At 42.5% G+C, this 17,475-nt stretch overlaps 3 protein-coding genes and 1 long non-coding RNA gene across 24 annotated transcripts in view; 2 read left to right on the forward strand and 2 right to left on the reverse strand.

The window, feature by feature from the left end:
• Positions 1 to 8,362, forward strand: part of LOC116432354 (uncharacterized) — a 67,850-nt gene extending 59,488 nt beyond the window's left edge. The window contains exons 11-14 of the mRNA XM_031989081.2: positions 1,499 to 1,612; positions 3,214 to 3,300; positions 6,886 to 7,521; positions 7,790 to 8,362. Of these exons, the coding sequence (XP_031844941.1) occupies positions 1,499 to 1,612; positions 3,214 to 3,300; positions 6,886 to 7,521; positions 7,790 to 7,957 (1,005 nt within the window). The 3' untranslated portion in view covers positions 7,958 to 8,362. The remainder of the gene's footprint in view (positions 1 to 1,498; positions 1,613 to 3,213; positions 3,301 to 6,885; positions 7,522 to 7,789) is intronic.
• On the reverse strand, positions 2 to 4,799 carry LOC116432362 (uncharacterized). 4 transcript variants are annotated; one of them, XR_012998789.1, is made up of 4 exons: positions 3,048 to 4,799; positions 791 to 892; positions 487 to 678; positions 2 to 419 (listed from the first exon to the last, which is right to left on the reverse strand). It is a non-coding gene; the product is annotated as an uncharacterized LOC116432362 (long non-coding RNA). The 4 variants fall into 4 exon arrangements; XR_004236114.2 differs by lacking the exon at positions 3,048 to 4,799 and having other exon boundaries at positions 2 to 187; positions 266 to 419; positions 791 to 1,356; XR_012998790.1 differs by lacking the exon at positions 3,048 to 4,799 and having other exon boundaries at positions 2 to 416; positions 791 to 1,356.
• Positions 8,363 to 9,077: 715 nt separating the features above from the next.
• Positions 9,078 to 13,617, forward strand: LOC116432346 (uncharacterized). 2 transcript variants are annotated; one of them, XR_012998880.1, is made up of 6 exons: positions 9,078 to 9,275; positions 9,451 to 9,684; positions 9,869 to 10,819; positions 10,994 to 11,620; positions 11,726 to 12,449; positions 12,524 to 13,617. XR_012998880.1 is itself a non-coding variant. In XM_031989047.2 (5 exons), the coding sequence occupies exons 1-5, from the start codon at positions 9,217 to 9,219 to the stop codon at positions 12,390 to 12,392; spliced, it is 2,538 nt and encodes an 845-aa protein (XP_031844907.2). In that variant the 5' UTR covers positions 9,078 to 9,216; the 3' UTR covers positions 12,393 to 13,617. The 2 variants fall into 2 exon arrangements, 1 of the variants encoding a protein (XP_031844907.2); XM_031989047.2 differs by having other exon boundaries at positions 11,726 to 13,617.
• The window catches only part of ATP8A (ATPase phospholipid transporting 8A1), a 32,125-nt gene continuing 27,326 nt past the window's right edge, over positions 12,677 to 17,475 (reverse strand). For 12 of the 17 annotated variants that reach the window (XM_076368853.1, XM_076368856.1, XM_076368855.1 and 9 more), the window contains one exon: positions 16,021 to 16,917. In XM_076368853.1, coding sequence (XP_076224968.1) covers positions 16,449 to 16,917 — 469 coding nt within the window. In that variant the 3' untranslated portion in view covers positions 16,021 to 16,448. The other 5 variants (XM_076368857.1, XM_076368865.1, XM_076368858.1 and 2 more) reach the window with 4 other exon arrangements.

Consider the following 17,475-nt stretch of genomic DNA (forward strand, 5'->3'; position numbering starts at 1 on the left):
TAGGAGCGACACGGTTTTTCCTTTTATCTGCAAGTAACTACTTAGTATATTGTTTGGGAATGTCGTTGTAAATAATGTTCGTTAATCTCTTCAGTAGATAAGTAATTGTTCTCACAGGAGTCTTTATTTCTGCAATCGTCAGATTTGAAAATCGCCACGTTGGTAGATTAGGATTCATAAGTAGAAACTATAATTCACGATCAGACACGTTAGAAGATTCTCGGTGACAGTACGAGCGCTTTGACAAATTTTGGAATGTGATTACCTTGGAAACGAGGTATTGTAAAGGGATGTTTCTTGAGTTAAGTAGAATAAAAGATTTTTCAGAAAATGCATCAGATTTGATTCAAGATTCTGATTTTTCTAGCTTTCTGCTGATACTGAAAATCCTTCGACTTCTTTCTTCTCTCTCATTGCTTCTGAAAGGTGCAAATTGGTAGATATAGAAGAGATTTGTTACCGTGATCCTATCGAATATCAGATTACCATTGGATCCGGGGTTTAATATCTTTCACGGCTGATAGATTTATTCTTGCACAGAGTCATCTAGAGATACTGAGGTTTCTTGCATTCGTCTTCGCCTCTCCTTTCCGCGATCGCTATCAGCGAAGACGCGAGCAATCTGGCTAACTCTCTTGGATGGATCTCAACTGCATTAGTCTTCGAAGCTCTTCCTCGCTATCAACAAAGACACGGATCGTGAATAACGCTTTCTACGAGATAGATGAAATGAAGATTTCATTGGTTATTTGTTCACCGCGCTCAATGAGCAACGCGAAGTCTCATTTACCTTTCCATGACGCGCTGCACAATGTGTTCCCATTAATCTGTTTCGCGTTAACGCGTCGTCTAAAGCGTGGTTACCTCGGACCAAGTTCTAAGTACTGTAATTCTAAAAGTGAAATTATCAGTCATTCGCCAAGCCAGTCACGCTTTCTTGTATAGACTTAAACGCGCCTCCTCCGCGCGTCTAACTCTTCCATCCAGCGGTCCGCCATTTGTTATTCAAAGGGAAAGAGTTACACGGTATCGTTTATGGGAATGTTTCTAGGAAAGAGTTTCAAGATTGAAGGCTAATAACGTTTAAACGATCGCGTGGTTTCAGTTGCTCGGAGATAGCCGATGCTTGCGGATTCAGGTAATGAACGTGCTCGACGCTATTTCTCTTCCTCTGTTTAACACAGATATCGTTTACGTCATTCCTCGAGATAACGTTTCCCCCAAATAGATACCGTGTACCCAGAAGATGATGTCGCCGCGAACTCTTGTCTTAACTCGCTGGTATTCATCAAGTTATCGAACTCATTGTACGCGTTGTTGATAGCAACAGCTGGCAGTGAATCGTCGTTAACAGAAGCGTAACGAAGACGTATCGCCAATAATATCCGACGTTCCGATCTTGTTCTCAAGTGCTTCCGTACTAGCGTGGATTAATCTTCATTCCGCTTTGAAAGATAATCGATCGTCAACGCGCATCACATGTACGCGTTGCTTTCAGCGGAGCTTGAACATGGCCAAATCCGAAGCTATGAAGGAGAAAGCAGCGGAAGCGCGGAAGCCACAGAACCCGGAGGCATTGAGGGCGCAGGAGCAGAAGGTCACCCATGATAAGGTACCGAAATACTTCTATTTCTATAGTTACATGAACATTCGGAACTCTGAACAGTATCAACATAATTTTATGCACACGGACAATCCACTCAGCAAGCGAACAACTTCTTATGAATTATAGAAACGTTTAACCCTTTACGGTCGAGTGGCGACTTACAGTTATCGTTTAGTTTGATGTAGTGAAATTTTATAGTTCGATGTTCGATGATAACATTCATATAATGTAATTATAAATGAAATAATGAAATAGAATATCTCTTTGTTCGTATATTGTATACATTTGTGTTAGTGCGAGAAGGACCGTTAATATTTCATTGGAAAATGATGAATATATCTGACGGAAGAAGCTTCCGACTGCAGAGGGTTAATATCGTGAGATCGCGGTTTTTGTAATCTACAAATCGTGATATTTCTAGTTGAAGATATATTGCGCACTTCCAAAAATATTTTCGAAGATTCTGACTACGTGAGCAACCGATATACAATTAAAGCCACTCTCTAAACATTGATAAGACAACTCGGAAACACCTGGCATGTCCATCATCCCGTGTTCACGTTACCCTCAGGTCATCATCAGCCGCTGTTAATTGCGTGCCAGAAGGTTTACGATTACAAAACGATCGTCGAAGAACAAAGCAACATTTAAATCGAACATGGGCCCTGCCGATGTTCAATTAGCAATTAAACCGAGTGCAGATTCGTCGGTTGTTTTTCAATTGAAACGATCGGGCCGGCACGAACGCGGGCGCGTGCAACATCGCGCCGGGCAGCCCCCTGCGTGGATGAAATCCGCGGTAATAATGAGTAGAGAGTGTCGATCCAATTAAAAATTATTGCCGCGATGTTGCGAACGATTGAACTTTCGTGGATGAGCCGTTCAAACGACGATGTTCGCAGCCGCGAGCCCGAGCAGCGCGCGCCGCGCATTTATAACCGTACGCGGACACCGCGAGCGGTGCACTTGCAATTTCACCGTGTTGTCGATCTGTTTTCAATCGGTTCCGTTCCTCGCTGTCAAATCGAGAAGTAAAAGCGACATTGACATATGTTTAATTATAGATCGTAAATAGTAACAGCGGTATTTGCGAAAATGACGTTGGAGTGCGTTCTCTTGTAACGTGTCTAATTTCCTGATTTCAGTTGCTAATCGTGGGTAAATGTTAATAAACAATGTAATGAATAATTCACTTAGTAACGTTGATTTATTTTAATACTATAAATTATCTATGTACCACCGGTGGTATATGTCTGTGTGAACGTGTTAACCCCTTGTCCTTTCTTCTTCGACAATGAACGAAGCAACTATGTTGGTGTTAGTAATTCATTGAAGAAGATTACAAATTCTAAATACATCCTAGGTCTATGTTTGCTCTAAATAATTATTAACAGAAGAATATTTGATTTGAATTAAAAGGATTAGTAATATTTGTACTTGCCAAATTATATTTCAAATCATTGCCACGAGTATGACACGTTGTTATATTACACGGCAAGGAGTTAAACGGCAACAACAGTAAAACTGCTCGAAATCGGGTCCGGCCGCGGATAAACTCCCGCTAAACACGCGGACACCTCTACAGCGTTCCGTTCTCTGTGTTGCAGTTAATGGAGGAGTTCAAGCGTGCTCACCGGAAGATGTTCAACTCCGGCCAGCAGAAAGTTCATTTCTCCGATCAGCCGGTTGAGCAGGTAAGATAACGATAAACTTTATCGTGCACCAGTGTCCTCGGAAACGCGTGACTGACGCTCGAAACGTTCGGAAATGCCCTAGAGCGTATCTCTCGTTATTGCTACCCCCAGCGGATACTTTCAGCACTTCGACACGTTCGTCACGACGATCGCTCATTTATCGAACGTGGAAAATATTTGCATCAGTGGCAGAGATAATCGTAGCAATCACTGTCATCGTGTTCGAACATAATGGTAACACTAGAGTCAATCGGAATTCGTCCATTTAACGGATATTGAATTTTTTAAACATTATTTCGAAATCATTTAAGTCGATCTTGATTGATGCGATTTTGCGAATACATGTAATTCTCAGGTTTTGAAACACTAATTTTCGCGATCTATATAAACAAACATATAGTCTTCTGCGAACGATAGAATAAAGTATAGAATAAATGTCCGTAAATCTATCATTAATAGAAAAATCAATATGCTTGTTGCTCGGTAATCCGTGGAACGGGAAAATTCAGCGATTCGTGGAAGTGTTTAATTATCTACAGACACCAAAGAAATGCATCGGTAATCTCTGTTGTCATCGTTAGATTACGGAAGTTTATACGAGTTTACACCTGTTATAGACAAATTTGAAGGGATTGAAATTAAGATGATTGTTAAAAATTGAATTTTGCTTCAATTATACGATATCATAAGACAAGAGCATCGCCGTATTATGAATATTCCTGTGAAATACCGTCGATTCTTCTATTCATCAATACCCAACACTTTAATACTCGAAACTGTTTTCAATTTTTACAATCCGCGCAAACAATTTCTTCACGAATCTCGTTCACCGATCATTTCAATCGAACTCTTTCCGCGAGGGATGCGACGCGTCGATACGTAGACCAAGGATCATCCCGTCGTCTCGGATCCCTAGTAAAGAAGCAGAAATATTATTTCCTCGGACCATGGCTGCGCGAGCAACGACACCACTTAGCGAGACTTTCACTGTTTTCTTTCTTCGGTAAAGACGTTACAGCCTCTGATCACCGAGCGGAGGTAAAATTCCTCGTTAGATCCAAGGACGATACGCGGACGACCTGTGGAAAAAGCGGAACTAGGGTTAACGCTGGCGGCCAATTAAAAAATCTGATTAGCAACAGAGTCGGAATTGCTACACGCGGCGAGGATGTTTCCACGGTGTGGATTGCGCCTGGTAACCGGCGTCTATTAAATATTGATATACGAAAAAGAGGGCAGAGAAAGAACGCCGGAAGGAGGGACAAAACAGCGGAATAAAGGAGATAGGGGATCGCGGGGCATCCTTCGCCGGATGATACGGGTATTCTCGCGCAGTTAATTGCGCAACCCGCCGCGAGATCTGCCAATGCAAATAGATAACGCCGCGAAATTGAGAACTGCTTCGGGAGCAGCAGTCATTGTTCGCCGCGGCGAAAGAAACAAGCGTTACGCTTCTGTGTGCGGCCGCGTACGCTCAAGTGCACCTGAATTTATGGAGAACCGAGTTATTAACTGTTCTACGTGCGCTCCGTTGAGATAGAGACCGATCTGCCCGGTTATAGTCACGTACGTTTCACTGTCTTGCCACAGTACCGGAATCGCCTCGCGATCGGGAGCATCAGTTAACCACCGGCCGCGGAAAACAACGAATCGTGGACTCTGATGGAACGTCTCTAACACGACCGGAGGTTACGATACACGCAGTTGTCGCGGGTGTGAAAAACCAGTGAACGCTTTCTAAAATTATCGAGGCATACCGAGGGAAATATTTGTTCAGTGATATGGTCGAGAGACTGTAAGTGCACGATTCGATGGCTTCGCGGCGCCTAACCCTTGTCGTTCACTATTGACACGACAATTCGATAATTGTTTAGTACAATTTCGTTTCGCGTTTGATGCATGAAACTAGATGTATCGTATTTCTAAGATAATTTAAAACCAAGATGTTCGTCAGTTCGTCGTTTCGGCCAATCTAATAGAAGCTTTAGCGCAGCTTTCTGTTTTATTCCAGTCGCAATCTATAGAGATCTAACATTTGTTTCATACTCGACTCGGAATTGACATATCAATTACAATTTCCGTAACGCATGCATCGCATTAATCGCTTAAGGAAACTCTGCTTCGGCGATTGTCGCAGTTCGGATACAGGAACTACGTAGCGGGAATTCCTGTAACGCGAAACAGGCTCTTGACCACATTATCTGAATAATTTCTTCGTACGCGACGATCTCGGACCGCGCGAGACCAGTGTGAATCTTGTGAAGCGTTAATCATTACGTAATCTACTATCAGCCGGCAAATGACGCCGGCAGGTACACCGATGCCTGTTTAAATACGCGCGAGTGCTCGCCGCCACGGTCGATTCCACCTTGGCCGGCTCAGCCTGTCGGCTTCTTACAAACCGTGGCAGACGCGCAAAATAATAGAGCTTACGTAAAAGCCCGAGGCAACGCTCGTGACGTTGTCAGTGCACGCGGATCGGCATTCAAGGTGGGCGGCAGGACACCGCAAAATAACCGGGCGCGACTATGATTAACGAAAATCGCGGGGCGACGTTTAGCCAGCGCGAGACGACGGTGTCGGGCAGCGTGTAATTCGAAGACAGCGACGTTCCGTGTCCTCGGCTCTTGTTTCCAGGCGCAATCCCAGGAACAGTGAAGCACAGTTAACTTTTAATTGGCGCCGAGCTTTTCCTCGGACTGTTAATTAACGCAAGCCGAACCCGTGATTTGCGAAGAGTACGTAAGGCAGATCGGGGTGTGCTTGGAGTTTACCGATCCGCTGGAAACGGAGATCGCATCGCCTATGGAAGGGAAAGTTAATTAATGAATGACAGCAGTTGAAAATCGGAGAGCATGAACGGCTCGATCGGCAACGGCGAACGGAGGAGGAGCCGCGTGTTGGTTACCATCACTCCTTACGGTGTTAGTTATCAAATTCATCTGTTCGACGTGCACGATCGGCACGTCTGATCAGTCGTTCGTGCGTAATATCGAGGCAATTAGAGCCGCTTAACCGAAATTATCGATAACGAACAGACGCGCGTTGCCCGTGTCGACGAGACTTCGCGCGATTGTCGAGTGTACGTGTCGTGTTGAGGGATTTGCGTGGAAGAAACGCGTTTCCGAGATAGTATCTAAAACCTGACATTATGGGCGGCAATTTTACATCCCTAATAATACGCAAAGCTGAATCGTAATTGGTGTATAATACTCGCAGGCTTAGAAAGACTCTCGTGAAGGATACCTTCAAATTGTAATAAGGCACATTTTTAACGTTATCGTTTCTTGAATATCAGTCAGTCATTTCACCCGAAAGAGATAAGGACTGCGAAATACGCTAATTTTTCTAGACAAAGACACGATAAGTATTCTAATGCCTCTAAGTTCTGTATTGTCATCCTTGGTTGCGCAAGGTCTTACCTTATCATGCAACATCATTCCGCAGTTATCTACGTTTCATACAAAACAGCATACCTCAAACAAGCGTTCAAGTCTGATCAGTGTCAGTCTTTACGACTCGCTGTCTTCTTGAACCTGTTACGTGCGAGTTTTAATCGTCGTCTTAATCTTCTGTTACCATTAGGAACAAGAGAAGAGGGTGCTGAATACTTCTTCGACGCCACCAAACATTCCACCGGCGCCGCCAGCACCGCCAGCACCTCCAGCGCCCCCAGCACCAATAGCTGCGCCGCCGATTCCTCCGGCACCCCCTGTGCCACCGGCACCACCACCACTTCCGCTTGTAGCGAAGACCAAGAGCAACGAGGACGCCGTAGAGATGCAGAGCATCGAGTCGTTCAAGCTGAAAGAAACGCCAAATCCAGTGATTCCAAAGCCACCGCCGACCTACTTCCCCTTGCAGAATGCAACGGCAACCACAAACGGAAGTCCTCGGCACACTGCCACCGCAAACAAGCCGCAGGTCAATGGGAAGGACGCGGCGACCAGTCCAGTGTTGGAAGTCTCGAAGCCTATCGTCCCGCCGGCCGCCACGAATGGACAAGTCCCGAAACCTGCGGCGGGAAAAGTCGCTATTAGAATAGGAGCGTACGAAGGGGAGGCCAAACAACCCTCCAAGTTGGACTTCCTTTCGCAGCAGGCTCGATCCGAGAGGAATGGTAGTAACAGTGAACTGGCGAATGGGCCAGTGGTGTCCAGACTTCAGAACGAACTGGCTGCCACGCTGCAGAGATCGAATCTGAGGAGAAAGACTGACGGGGTAGGTTGTTTCGGGTTTGCAATCGGTATAAGTTTTGAGTAGACTTTTGGATTAGACTTGTTAGCGGCATGTGCTATCGAGAAATACAAGCTGTGATTGAAGAGTGAACTGTGTGCTTGAAAACATGTGACAGAAGTAGAAATTAAGTTGATAGCAGGTTTCGTCAGGGATAGTACGTAAGTGAATGTGGGCACAGAGATATAGGTTTAGTGTGGGGTATAGGTTTAAAGATATTTTCTGATTCTTTTCAATTCCCTCTTACTTTTAGGAGGGACAGGCAGCGATCAAGCCAATTCCCGAGAACGCAGCAGCGTGCAACAACGAGACAACAAACTCGGAGCCGGGCAAACTGCCGCAGAGCAGCGTCGAGAAGCTGGCGTCCGCGCTGAGCAACAAAGTCACCATCAAAGTAAACCCGGATCAGAATAACCGATAGGAATCCCTAGCTGTATCGTATTAAGTCGAACGGATCGATTAGGAAGTTCACCTTGTACCTCTGCCACAATGTACATTTTTGCACGCTCTTTCGAAACACCGACATCGACTTTATTATAGACGAAAGGACCGCTCCCCCTATTGGCGAGCATTCTTTTTTACGTCTTTTACCCGTACGTCTTTTTTTATATGTTATTTATTATCGTATTATAGCGAGTAAGGAATTATTAAACAACAAAAAAAAACGGCTGATACCCTTATTAACCGAGACAAGGCACTGCGACACCTTTTACCACGTAGGCCCGTGTCTTTACACTTAGTCCCCTCCGTTACCGACTATGTAACGAGTCGTGAGACACGACGGAGGCATCGAACTGAAAAATAAAAACAATGATACCTAATGGAACACGACTGGTCACCTTCACCTGCTTTCCCTGTCAAGAAATCCCATCGCCTTGATAATTGCGTCATAAAAGTTAATCGAGCGATGCGAGGTCGACACTTCGGCCTGAAGAACGCGACTACTTGGAGAAAATCACTTCTTTCATCATGGACAGTATCAATCCGGTTTTCAAAACAAAAATGATCTAACGAGTCAATTGGACACAATAACAGATCTATATTTTTAATCATATGATTTACGTTTCATCCCTCAAATCTACCAAAGTATAATTGTAGTAGAATCCAAAGTATCAATTTGAATTCAAAGCCAAATGAAATAACTGAATTATATTGCAACTGAAAATTTCAAGTGCCCTCTAACCATCGAAAGTTTACTAAAAACTAAATTCATTCCGTAACGCGCAATCACGGACTCAAAAACCCGTTAACCTGTCGCGCACAGACAACCTGCTAGAATCGGTCCTCGGGTTTTTAGAAAATTCTCCAGTTACCTTGAACCTTGTAAATGATTAACTTATTTCGATTCTGTTCCCCTAATTTAAACGAAATTCGTACGACATGCGTTCGTCGTGCACGACGATGCAGACTCTTCGTTTTCGTTCGAGGAACAGCGACGTGGAACACAAGAGGATTCAGAAGCTGCTGGCCTCCGAGTACACTGATTTCGCAGATACTATTCTCGTGGAATCTCCATTCGCGGAAACCAGCAGGAACGGTCGAGGGATACGTCAGGTATCCCTCGGTCTCACGCCCACCAAATTGATCATAGCCGCAGACATATTTAAGGGCAAAGAATACTTCTGCCCGCGTGGTCTGGACCCCAGCATCGAGAGTTTCGAGTTGATCTCGGTGTATCCTATGCAATACGTTACCCTGAGCGTGTTCAGCAGACGACATCGAAATACATTAAAGGCAAGGTAGAGGTTCGTTTCAAATTATGCTCTTTACATTATAATTTACTATCCTCGCCAAATAGTTATCTATTGTATAAACAATATTCGAAAAAAGCGTTCGTTCACTTCCATCCTAAGGGTAGTGTCTACAAAATTTAATTCTCTGTCTTTTATATCTAATCAATGTCCATTCGATCAGATTCGTTGACGGAAGGGTACATTACTACGAACTTGGCGGAATTCAGAAAAGAAGGATCTTTTGGAATAAATGGTGCAAAGAAGTGGAGAGTTTGCGTACAAAAAGAAAGGACAGGAGTTCACTATCGGAGACAACTGCGGCGAGTTCGTCGAGCACCACCACGCTGTATCTGCTTTCGTCAGAGATCGAGATTTGCAAGGGAGCTAGGAAAAGTGGGAAGAAGACATTGTGCAGGTGACGACATTAAGTTCTATTGCTATGCCTTGTTGAGAATAAGTTCAATGCTTGACCTTGTCGGAATTTTGGCGAATTTTTGTACTGCATGTTATGAAGATGTTTTCAATGTATCAAACGTGAAAGTTATGTAAAGAAACAGATTTCCTTGTATTAAATAAATATCTTCCCTTGATAAATATAGAGTGTGGGCTCATTACGGAGGAGCAGGCGACCACGCACCAACATGGCGGCAGAAAGACCTCTACCTTGGACCCGGTTTCAATGAATTAACAAACGGAGAATACGCGCCTGTTCCCGTGCGATACGCCGGCGCTAGCCTCGAGGACGTGAAGGACGAATTAAAAGATCTATCGCCGTGTAAATTCGACAGGGTCAGCTTCAGTTGGCCGACGTGTTCTTGTCTCGAGAAGAAACCTCAAAATGGCGGTCTCTGTGACGTATTGTTCATCCGAGACCACAATCGCAGATACTGTAACACGAAAAAGTTTTACACGAATTGCCCGAGTTGTCCTTGCCAGAGAATCGTCGTCGAAGACAAGGTAGTAGAGAAACGTAACGTGTGGTACGAGGAAGATGAAGATGTTCCGAAGCGGACCCCCGAAGAGGAGGCGAAAATTCTCAAGAAATGTTTAACGGGGAGAATATCGCGATTCGGATTCGGCATACCAGAGAAATGCGATTCGAGATTGGTGCTCACAGAATGCTATCCAATAAAAGAAGATGGAAGATTCGCAGAGAAATTCTGTCGTCTGACGGAGAACGCTGTAAAAGTCTGGGAAAATGGGGGGCAAGGTTCTTGCAAGTCCTCAAAGCATCCCAGACACTTTAGACGCTACGGTCTCTGCACAGCGGCCCATTTTCTTCATTCTCTTGGACCCTGGACCGTGCAACCTGGAGAACGAAGTTTTCTTCAAGGACGCAGGTCGTTTAGTTTAGTTACTATTCGCCGACAGCCTGTTGATATTGAGCTGAAGCTTCCTGTGTCAAGGCGTCAGTTGTCCACTAGTATTTCTTATACTGCTCTGCAGTCAGGTAGATATGGGTCTATTGGAACCAGTGTCAAAGGACGCGTGGTACTGTTCTGGACGCCGGAGTACTGGTACCGTCCCAGGCCAGCGTCTGCTGCTTACAGGTAACAATAAATAGATTGCAGATGTTTGTGCATTTACTGTATACGAACAATAATTAAATTGAAAAAAATTACACAAAATTGAACTCAGTTTTAGATCATTTTCAGTTTACTGAGACTATTAATCCAGAACGAGACATAAATGGAAATACAATTATAGATACTTTATTCTGACAGGGAATTGAGGCGACACCTAAATCATCTGAAGAGTTATCGACAAGAAAAGGAAAGACCAGCGAAGCGGAACTTCTTTTCTAGAAGAAGAAAGTGTCAGTGCGAGGAAGATTCTATTATCGTTGCTGAAGAGAAACCTAGTTTCTTGGAGAGAATCTTTTCTGGGAGTGGTTCCTCGAAAAGGAAAAAGAAGCATGAGAATCAGGAGAATAATGATACGGTTCAGTTAAGGAGATTGCTAAGGATGGACTTCAGGATTACCATTTGGGACATAGACAGTACCACTTTGGCCACGCAGGTGACCCTCGTAGACCGTGATCTATTCGCTCGGATCCCCGCGGAGGAAATCGAAATCGTAGTGTTCCAAAGAAGCTCGAGAAACGCGCCCAATTTGGCGGCATGGATTGCCTTCAGTCACAGAGTCGCTTGCCTCGTCGCCAGCGAGATTCTTACGATTAAAAAGTTAAGCGTGAGATCTAGAATTATCGCGAGACTCGTGAACGCAGCCAGCAAGTGTTTTGCCATGGGAAATTTTCATTCGTGCAGGTCCATTTTGGCCGGTCTGCAAGCTCCTCCAATTTACAGGCTACGAAATAGCTGGTTCTATCTGCGTGTTCATCATGCTAACAGGTATAATGCTATTTTCTTCAAGTATTTTACCCTACGTTTCCTTATAAACATTAAATTAAAAATAGTTTGAAAACACTAAGTTAAATCTACTAATTTATACTTCAGGTACAAAGCTATGGAGCGTCTTTGTAAGATTTACAAAAGTCCCTGCGCACTGTCATATCAGCGAGCTTGGATGAAAGCAGAGGGAAATCCACCATCGATGCCGTACGTTGGTGATCTTCTAATAAAGCTTCTTGGCTTGAGTAACCCGGGACGTCGTCAGGAGTGCAACAACAACTTCTTGCCTGCTAAAGACAGAATATTTCAACAACATCCAGTCCATGCAAATCCGTCGGACACAATTAAAAACTCGTCTGATCTAAAATGTAACCAGGGTTTAGAACAGAAACCAAGTGTAGGAAAACGCATTCTTACAGTATTGACAAGAATGAGACGTAGAAAGGACCCAGGAACAGTCCAAGAGGAACAGGAATTACCGTGGATGTCCAGAGAACAGGATTTGGCATGGAAATACTTTTATCACTGGCGTAATGTCATCCTGAAGCGCAGAGCAGTCGTCAAGGAGCAGGAAAGATTAAGGGACATGGATCCAAGAATGAAACGGGTCCTCGATGTCGTATTCTGGCTGGCGGATTGTCAGAAACAAGCTCAAGGATATGATTTCCCAAGACACTCGTTCACAAGGGAGTTTCTGCTGAAGACTAGATACAGGGAGGACAAAGAGAATTTCTTTATTAGTCTCAAGCTAGAACCATCGAAGATAACTTGAAAGAAAATATTATAAAACGGCTGGCAATATATTACGGTTAATGGAGAAACGGGGAAAGTAGGTTTTCATATAATTAATTAGTTGGTTGCTACCAGAATATTAATAATCCAGCCTTTCACACAAATATTCAGATATCTTGACGTGATTCGTATACTCCTCGGACAAATCGTCGTCGCCATTGATCTTGCCGTCGTCGATAAGGGGTATACTATATTCTACAATAAAAGGATGAAACAGAAAAATATGAAAACGAGTTGTAAAAATTAAATAAATTTATATAGACATGTATAGAATATATATATGTACACACACATATGTATAGATTTATGTACACTATATGTACATCGATCGCACTCTGGAACGGCGTGTGCTTTGTACTCACATATTTATTATCTTGTTATTAAACTAGCTGAAAGAAATATGGCAGTTATCTTCATCATCATTTTATTCCGAACATAATGTATATATATATAATTGTTTCTATACATACACATATACATGTTTTTCTCTCTCTCACACACACACGCGCACACACACACACTCTCTTTCTCACTTTTTTTGTTTTCTCGGATAAAATTCAATTCAGTCGTGAACTTAAAAATGAGTGTTCGTGATGGGCGGAAGAGTGAATCTCGAACGGAAAGATCCATATCGGACCCCTGACTAGATAACACGCAATTCGTCGTTATTTACAGTAATAAAGTATAATCATAGACAACGGTAAAAAAGAAACGGGAATTTACGAACGAAACAACGAGCGAAGGTAAATCGAAAACAGCGTAGAACAAGTGGGAAACAGTCTTTTTCTGGCACGACGTTTGAACATAGTTACTTACATCAACGATCGCCGATCGCGATCGGCGGGGGCGTTTGAAGTTTTCGTTAACTTTGTTTTCTTCTCAAAAATATAATCTATTTACTTTCTGGGGAGAGGCTACGTTGCGACGTGTGCTCGACGACAGCCTTTTTACGTACACCACGTCGACCCGTGTGTTTGTTCTCTCGTTTTTTTGTTTGTTTCAGTACGCGTTTAGAATGAACCAGTTTTTCGTTCGTCGATCGAAAGTGAGATTCTGTGGTCGCCTTACGTATCGCCGGTCGCAAAGACGAATTTTCTTCAGCTATTATTTACAGTTATTACACGAAGAACCCGTTGTGAATAATATCGCACGATAGTTCTGCCGGGTTCAAGGTAACAAAATATAGGGATTAGTGTTTTCATTTATTATGCTTGTATTTGTACTTCTTCCGTCTCTTTCTGTCAACTATTCAACCTTCCTACCAATGTTTCTCCATTTACGTAATTGTATAATCACTAAGTGACCGAACGTTGCCGACGAGAATTTGCTAAAGCAGTCTACCGACGGTTCCATGAACCGTAAAATTTGAAGCTGTTCTCAGGCGAATTCAATAGTTCAGAGAAAGATAGGAAAAAAGCTATAGAACTATGTAGAAAATATATATATGTAAACACGTACTCGGTAAATTAGTTTCTTTGCACAAAGACCGACAGAACTTTCGCTCTCAGCTAATATACAGAATGCTTCAAAGGTATAGGTATGAAGAGTAGAAGCTGGTGGAATTCATTGAAAGAAAATGCTTAGTGGATACAATGTCGAAATATCGGAGATTTCAAAGATAATTTCGTTTTATAAGAAAATCCTTGTAATTACGACGAAAGTAAAACGAGCCATGTGGGCAAATTACATTTACATACAAATACTAATTGCAGCAGGTCGTATAGCAGATAGAAAAGTTTAGTACCTTCCGTAAAGAGTCAATGAAGTGATTAATCTTCACAATCGGACCATTTTACCTGCTGACATTCCACACACATTCCCCTGGTCACTATATAATATTTAGGCCTAACCTACGTGGAAAGTAGGTATTCATTCGTACGGGAGAACCAACATATTAACCCTTTATATCCTGAATTATGCTATTCCTACATCTTTTACTACTGTCATTATTCCAAATAGTTAAAAATTGTTTAAATACATTCAAGACAAATTTGAAAAGATGTTCGGAAAGATCTTCTCGTGCTGGTGTATGGGAGGACAGTTAAATGAGGATTCTAACATAAACATTATATTACTCAATTCTTCCACACCGACAAATGAAATTCCTTAAGTTGATCAGAATCCCTGGTGATAGTAATTTAGTTCCGGTCCGCATGATCAAGAGAAACTTATAGAAATTGGACCTGGGCAATCAATAAAGAAACTGAAAATCTGATAAATAAATGTGAAAAGACGAGTCCAGCCTTTAGAGTTAATGCCACTAATTAATGCAGCCAAGAAATTCTTTACTTCTTCCAAACACCCGGAAGACTCCAGCACAGAAATGAAGTCAAGTCATGTCACGTCAGATATGGAAGAATTACAGTTACCTCCAGGACTAATAAAGGGTCAAACGAACCATATTTGCCTTCTTAAAAGTTAAAGGAGTACGATTAGTACAACCTGTTTTGTTCCCAAACATCACCATAGTTCCTCTACGTGTAAACTAGACGTTACTTTATATCCTAAACTCGCATGTTTCAAACACTTTAAATGAATTTTTCATACGTATGTATACGTAATCGCCATCGAATGTTCCATTTCTCTCAATGAGTTCCAATAACATGTACAGCGTTGCATCCCGTATTTTGAAACATCCTGTGCGACAAGAGGATATCGTACAACACGCGTTAATCGCGGTTCGATTTGAAACGTGCGGCTCCCTACGCGCTACGAAAGAAAACCGAGGAAAAGCGTTACAGCGCTCCCCTAACTTCGAAGAGTAAAAGTGAAATGCGCTCAGAAATGCACCGCACCGAAAATGCACAAACCAGCAACGACAATTGTCACGAACAGTAGAGTTATAATATAATAAGGTCTCGGTAGACGAGGTCCGAAGTGTGTATTACGCGTCATAAATACAATAAATTCTCGTAGAGTATCAAAAAGAAGTATCTAAGGACAGAGTTCTCCTCCTCGTTTTTTCCTCTGTTCGCGATTTAAATTTAAAAAACGAATGGATCATTTCTCTGATAGTCTTGCTAATACTATACGTTCCGAGGCCTGTCGTCGATCAAGAACCCGTCTGCTCCCATTTCAGAACGAGGCGAAAAATCCGAGTCAGTCGTGAAACATAGACAGGCGTTACGTAGGGCTTGGCAAGTACCAATTCTCCTGCTATCTTTTCTTCGCTGCTTCCACGTGCTTCTCTTCCTTTCTGCCGTGCGTTTTGTGTCTTCTGTTTCACTTCTCTTTGCCTTTCTAATTTTTTCTATCATTCTCTCTCTCTCTCTCTCTCTCTCTCTCTCTCTCTCTCTCTCTCACACACAAACACACACACACACACACACACACACACACACACACACACTCTCTCTCTCTCTCTCTCTCTCTCTCTTCTCTTTTTGATTGGCTCGAGAAAAGGTACCTGTGGTTTATAGTATACATAGTCGTAGCTTTATAGTTATCATTAAGATCACATGCCGCCCGGTTTCGGAAGATTTGTGTCGTAAGCTCTGATCACATCCGTCTGCGTCACCGAGCCTCCTTCCTCTTGAGAGAACGCGAATCCGTCTGTTTCGTGCAGCATGTGCAATAAGAAAGAGCGCAACCGATTAATCTCTGTTATCACAACATATAATAATCAGCGTGCATGCACAATCTACAGAGTTAGGTGGTAATAGACGGGTTAGAACGGTTAGTGGATAGGCTATCAGACATGGGCAAAATTTTTATTCGACTTTTTATATTCCACAGATTTTAGAACTGTTTAAATAACATGTAGTATTAATTAGGTATAGATGCATGTAGCGTTTTAAATAAAATTAAGTTAAAAATAAGAATCTTAGCATATTTTGTCATTATTTTCACCGGATACTTGAGAGTAGACTCTGCTGATCAGAATAATAAATTGAATAAATTCCTCGAATCTTCGAATCTATTATCTAATTTTCATTAAACATTTGTAAATTGTTCGCAGAGTAATGCTGGAATAAAATTATGCCCATATCTCTTACTGACAGACCCGAGAAGTTTCTACTTGGAAAGGTATTCTTTGTTAATAGTTCTTTGGAAAGTTAGAATAACAGAATATGGTAAAGTGTAACCTATGGAAGTAAATATATGGATATGTACACCGTAGGGCACACAATAAAATGGTGCGTGTGCAATTATCGTGAAGAAATATTAGCTTGTCGAAGAGATTTTTGTTACTTTGAATAGGCGAAAGCCGTGAACATTGAAGCGCGTGCTTTTCTCCACAATGTTCGTGACAAAAACAATGAAAAATGGTACCACACGACGAGCTCAGAAAACAAAGAATCCTTATGCAGATGGATTTGCGAAGAAGAAGGTCCCCGTCGTTTGGTTTATCCCAGTTAATGTTTTCTTTCGGTTCCAGCCCGTCGCTGGGTAAGCAAAACAACTTACGTGATAGTTCCACCTCGACATTAACTCTGGAGGCGGCGTTCGATCGCCGGGAGAAAACGCTTTTTACGTTTTTCAGTAGCCGAGCCGTCTCCGTCAATCTGCAAAGCCGTGCATTCAAACATTGTTTAAGATACCCTCGACTGACCAACCGGTTGTCCTCATCCGTAACAGTTTCAAATTCGTATACGTCGAGGAACGGAAGCGTGCTACTCTGAACCGTATTAATATGAAATTCGCCTCGACGACTTCGTCAAATCAACGATGAATTATTGTCGCGCGTTGCCGCCTCTTGATAATCTATCGAATGGCCACTGGTCTATAGTGACGCATGCAGTGCAATTGTCAATAATAATGCGGTGCGGATTTTTTTAATTCTAATACGTCTTTAGAATGTGATGAATATCAGATATCATTAATATACCGTCACCAAGTTATGTTGATAAACTATTTTGTTTCCTTCTGGAAAGATACTTGGTGTTTTGTCAACACTGTAGATGAGTTCGTTAAAGGTCAAATGTTTCAACTTACCGATTGAAACGGTTTTCAAATTTACCGTGAAAAGTAGTGCCCTCAACAGTGTTATACTCTAATTAAGTCACTTAAAAGCCAACGCGGTTAAGTCCAGAAAACAAAAAATTAAGATAATTAATGTTCTG

The sequence above is a fragment of the Nomia melanderi genome, chromosome 6 (genome assembly GCF_051020985.1).
Source record: "Nomia melanderi isolate GNS246 chromosome 6, iyNomMela1, whole genome shotgun sequence".
Classification (NCBI taxonomy): domain Eukaryota; kingdom Metazoa; phylum Arthropoda; class Insecta; order Hymenoptera; family Halictidae; genus Nomia; species Nomia melanderi.

Excerpts from the sequence above, each read along its gene's own strand:
- LOC116432346 (XM_031989047.2), top strand. The coding sequence starts at position 9,217 with ATGCAATACGTTACCCTGAGCGTGTTCAGCAGACGACATCGAAATACA. Across the intron at positions 9,685-9,868 it reads GGGAAGAAGACATTGTGCAG|AGTGTGGGCTCATTACGGAG; the intron begins GTGACGACATTA and ends TGATAAATATAG. Across the intron at positions 11,621-11,725 it reads CGTGTTCATCATGCTAACAG|GTACAAAGCTATGGAGCGTC; the intron begins GTATAATGCTAT and ends TTTATACTTCAG.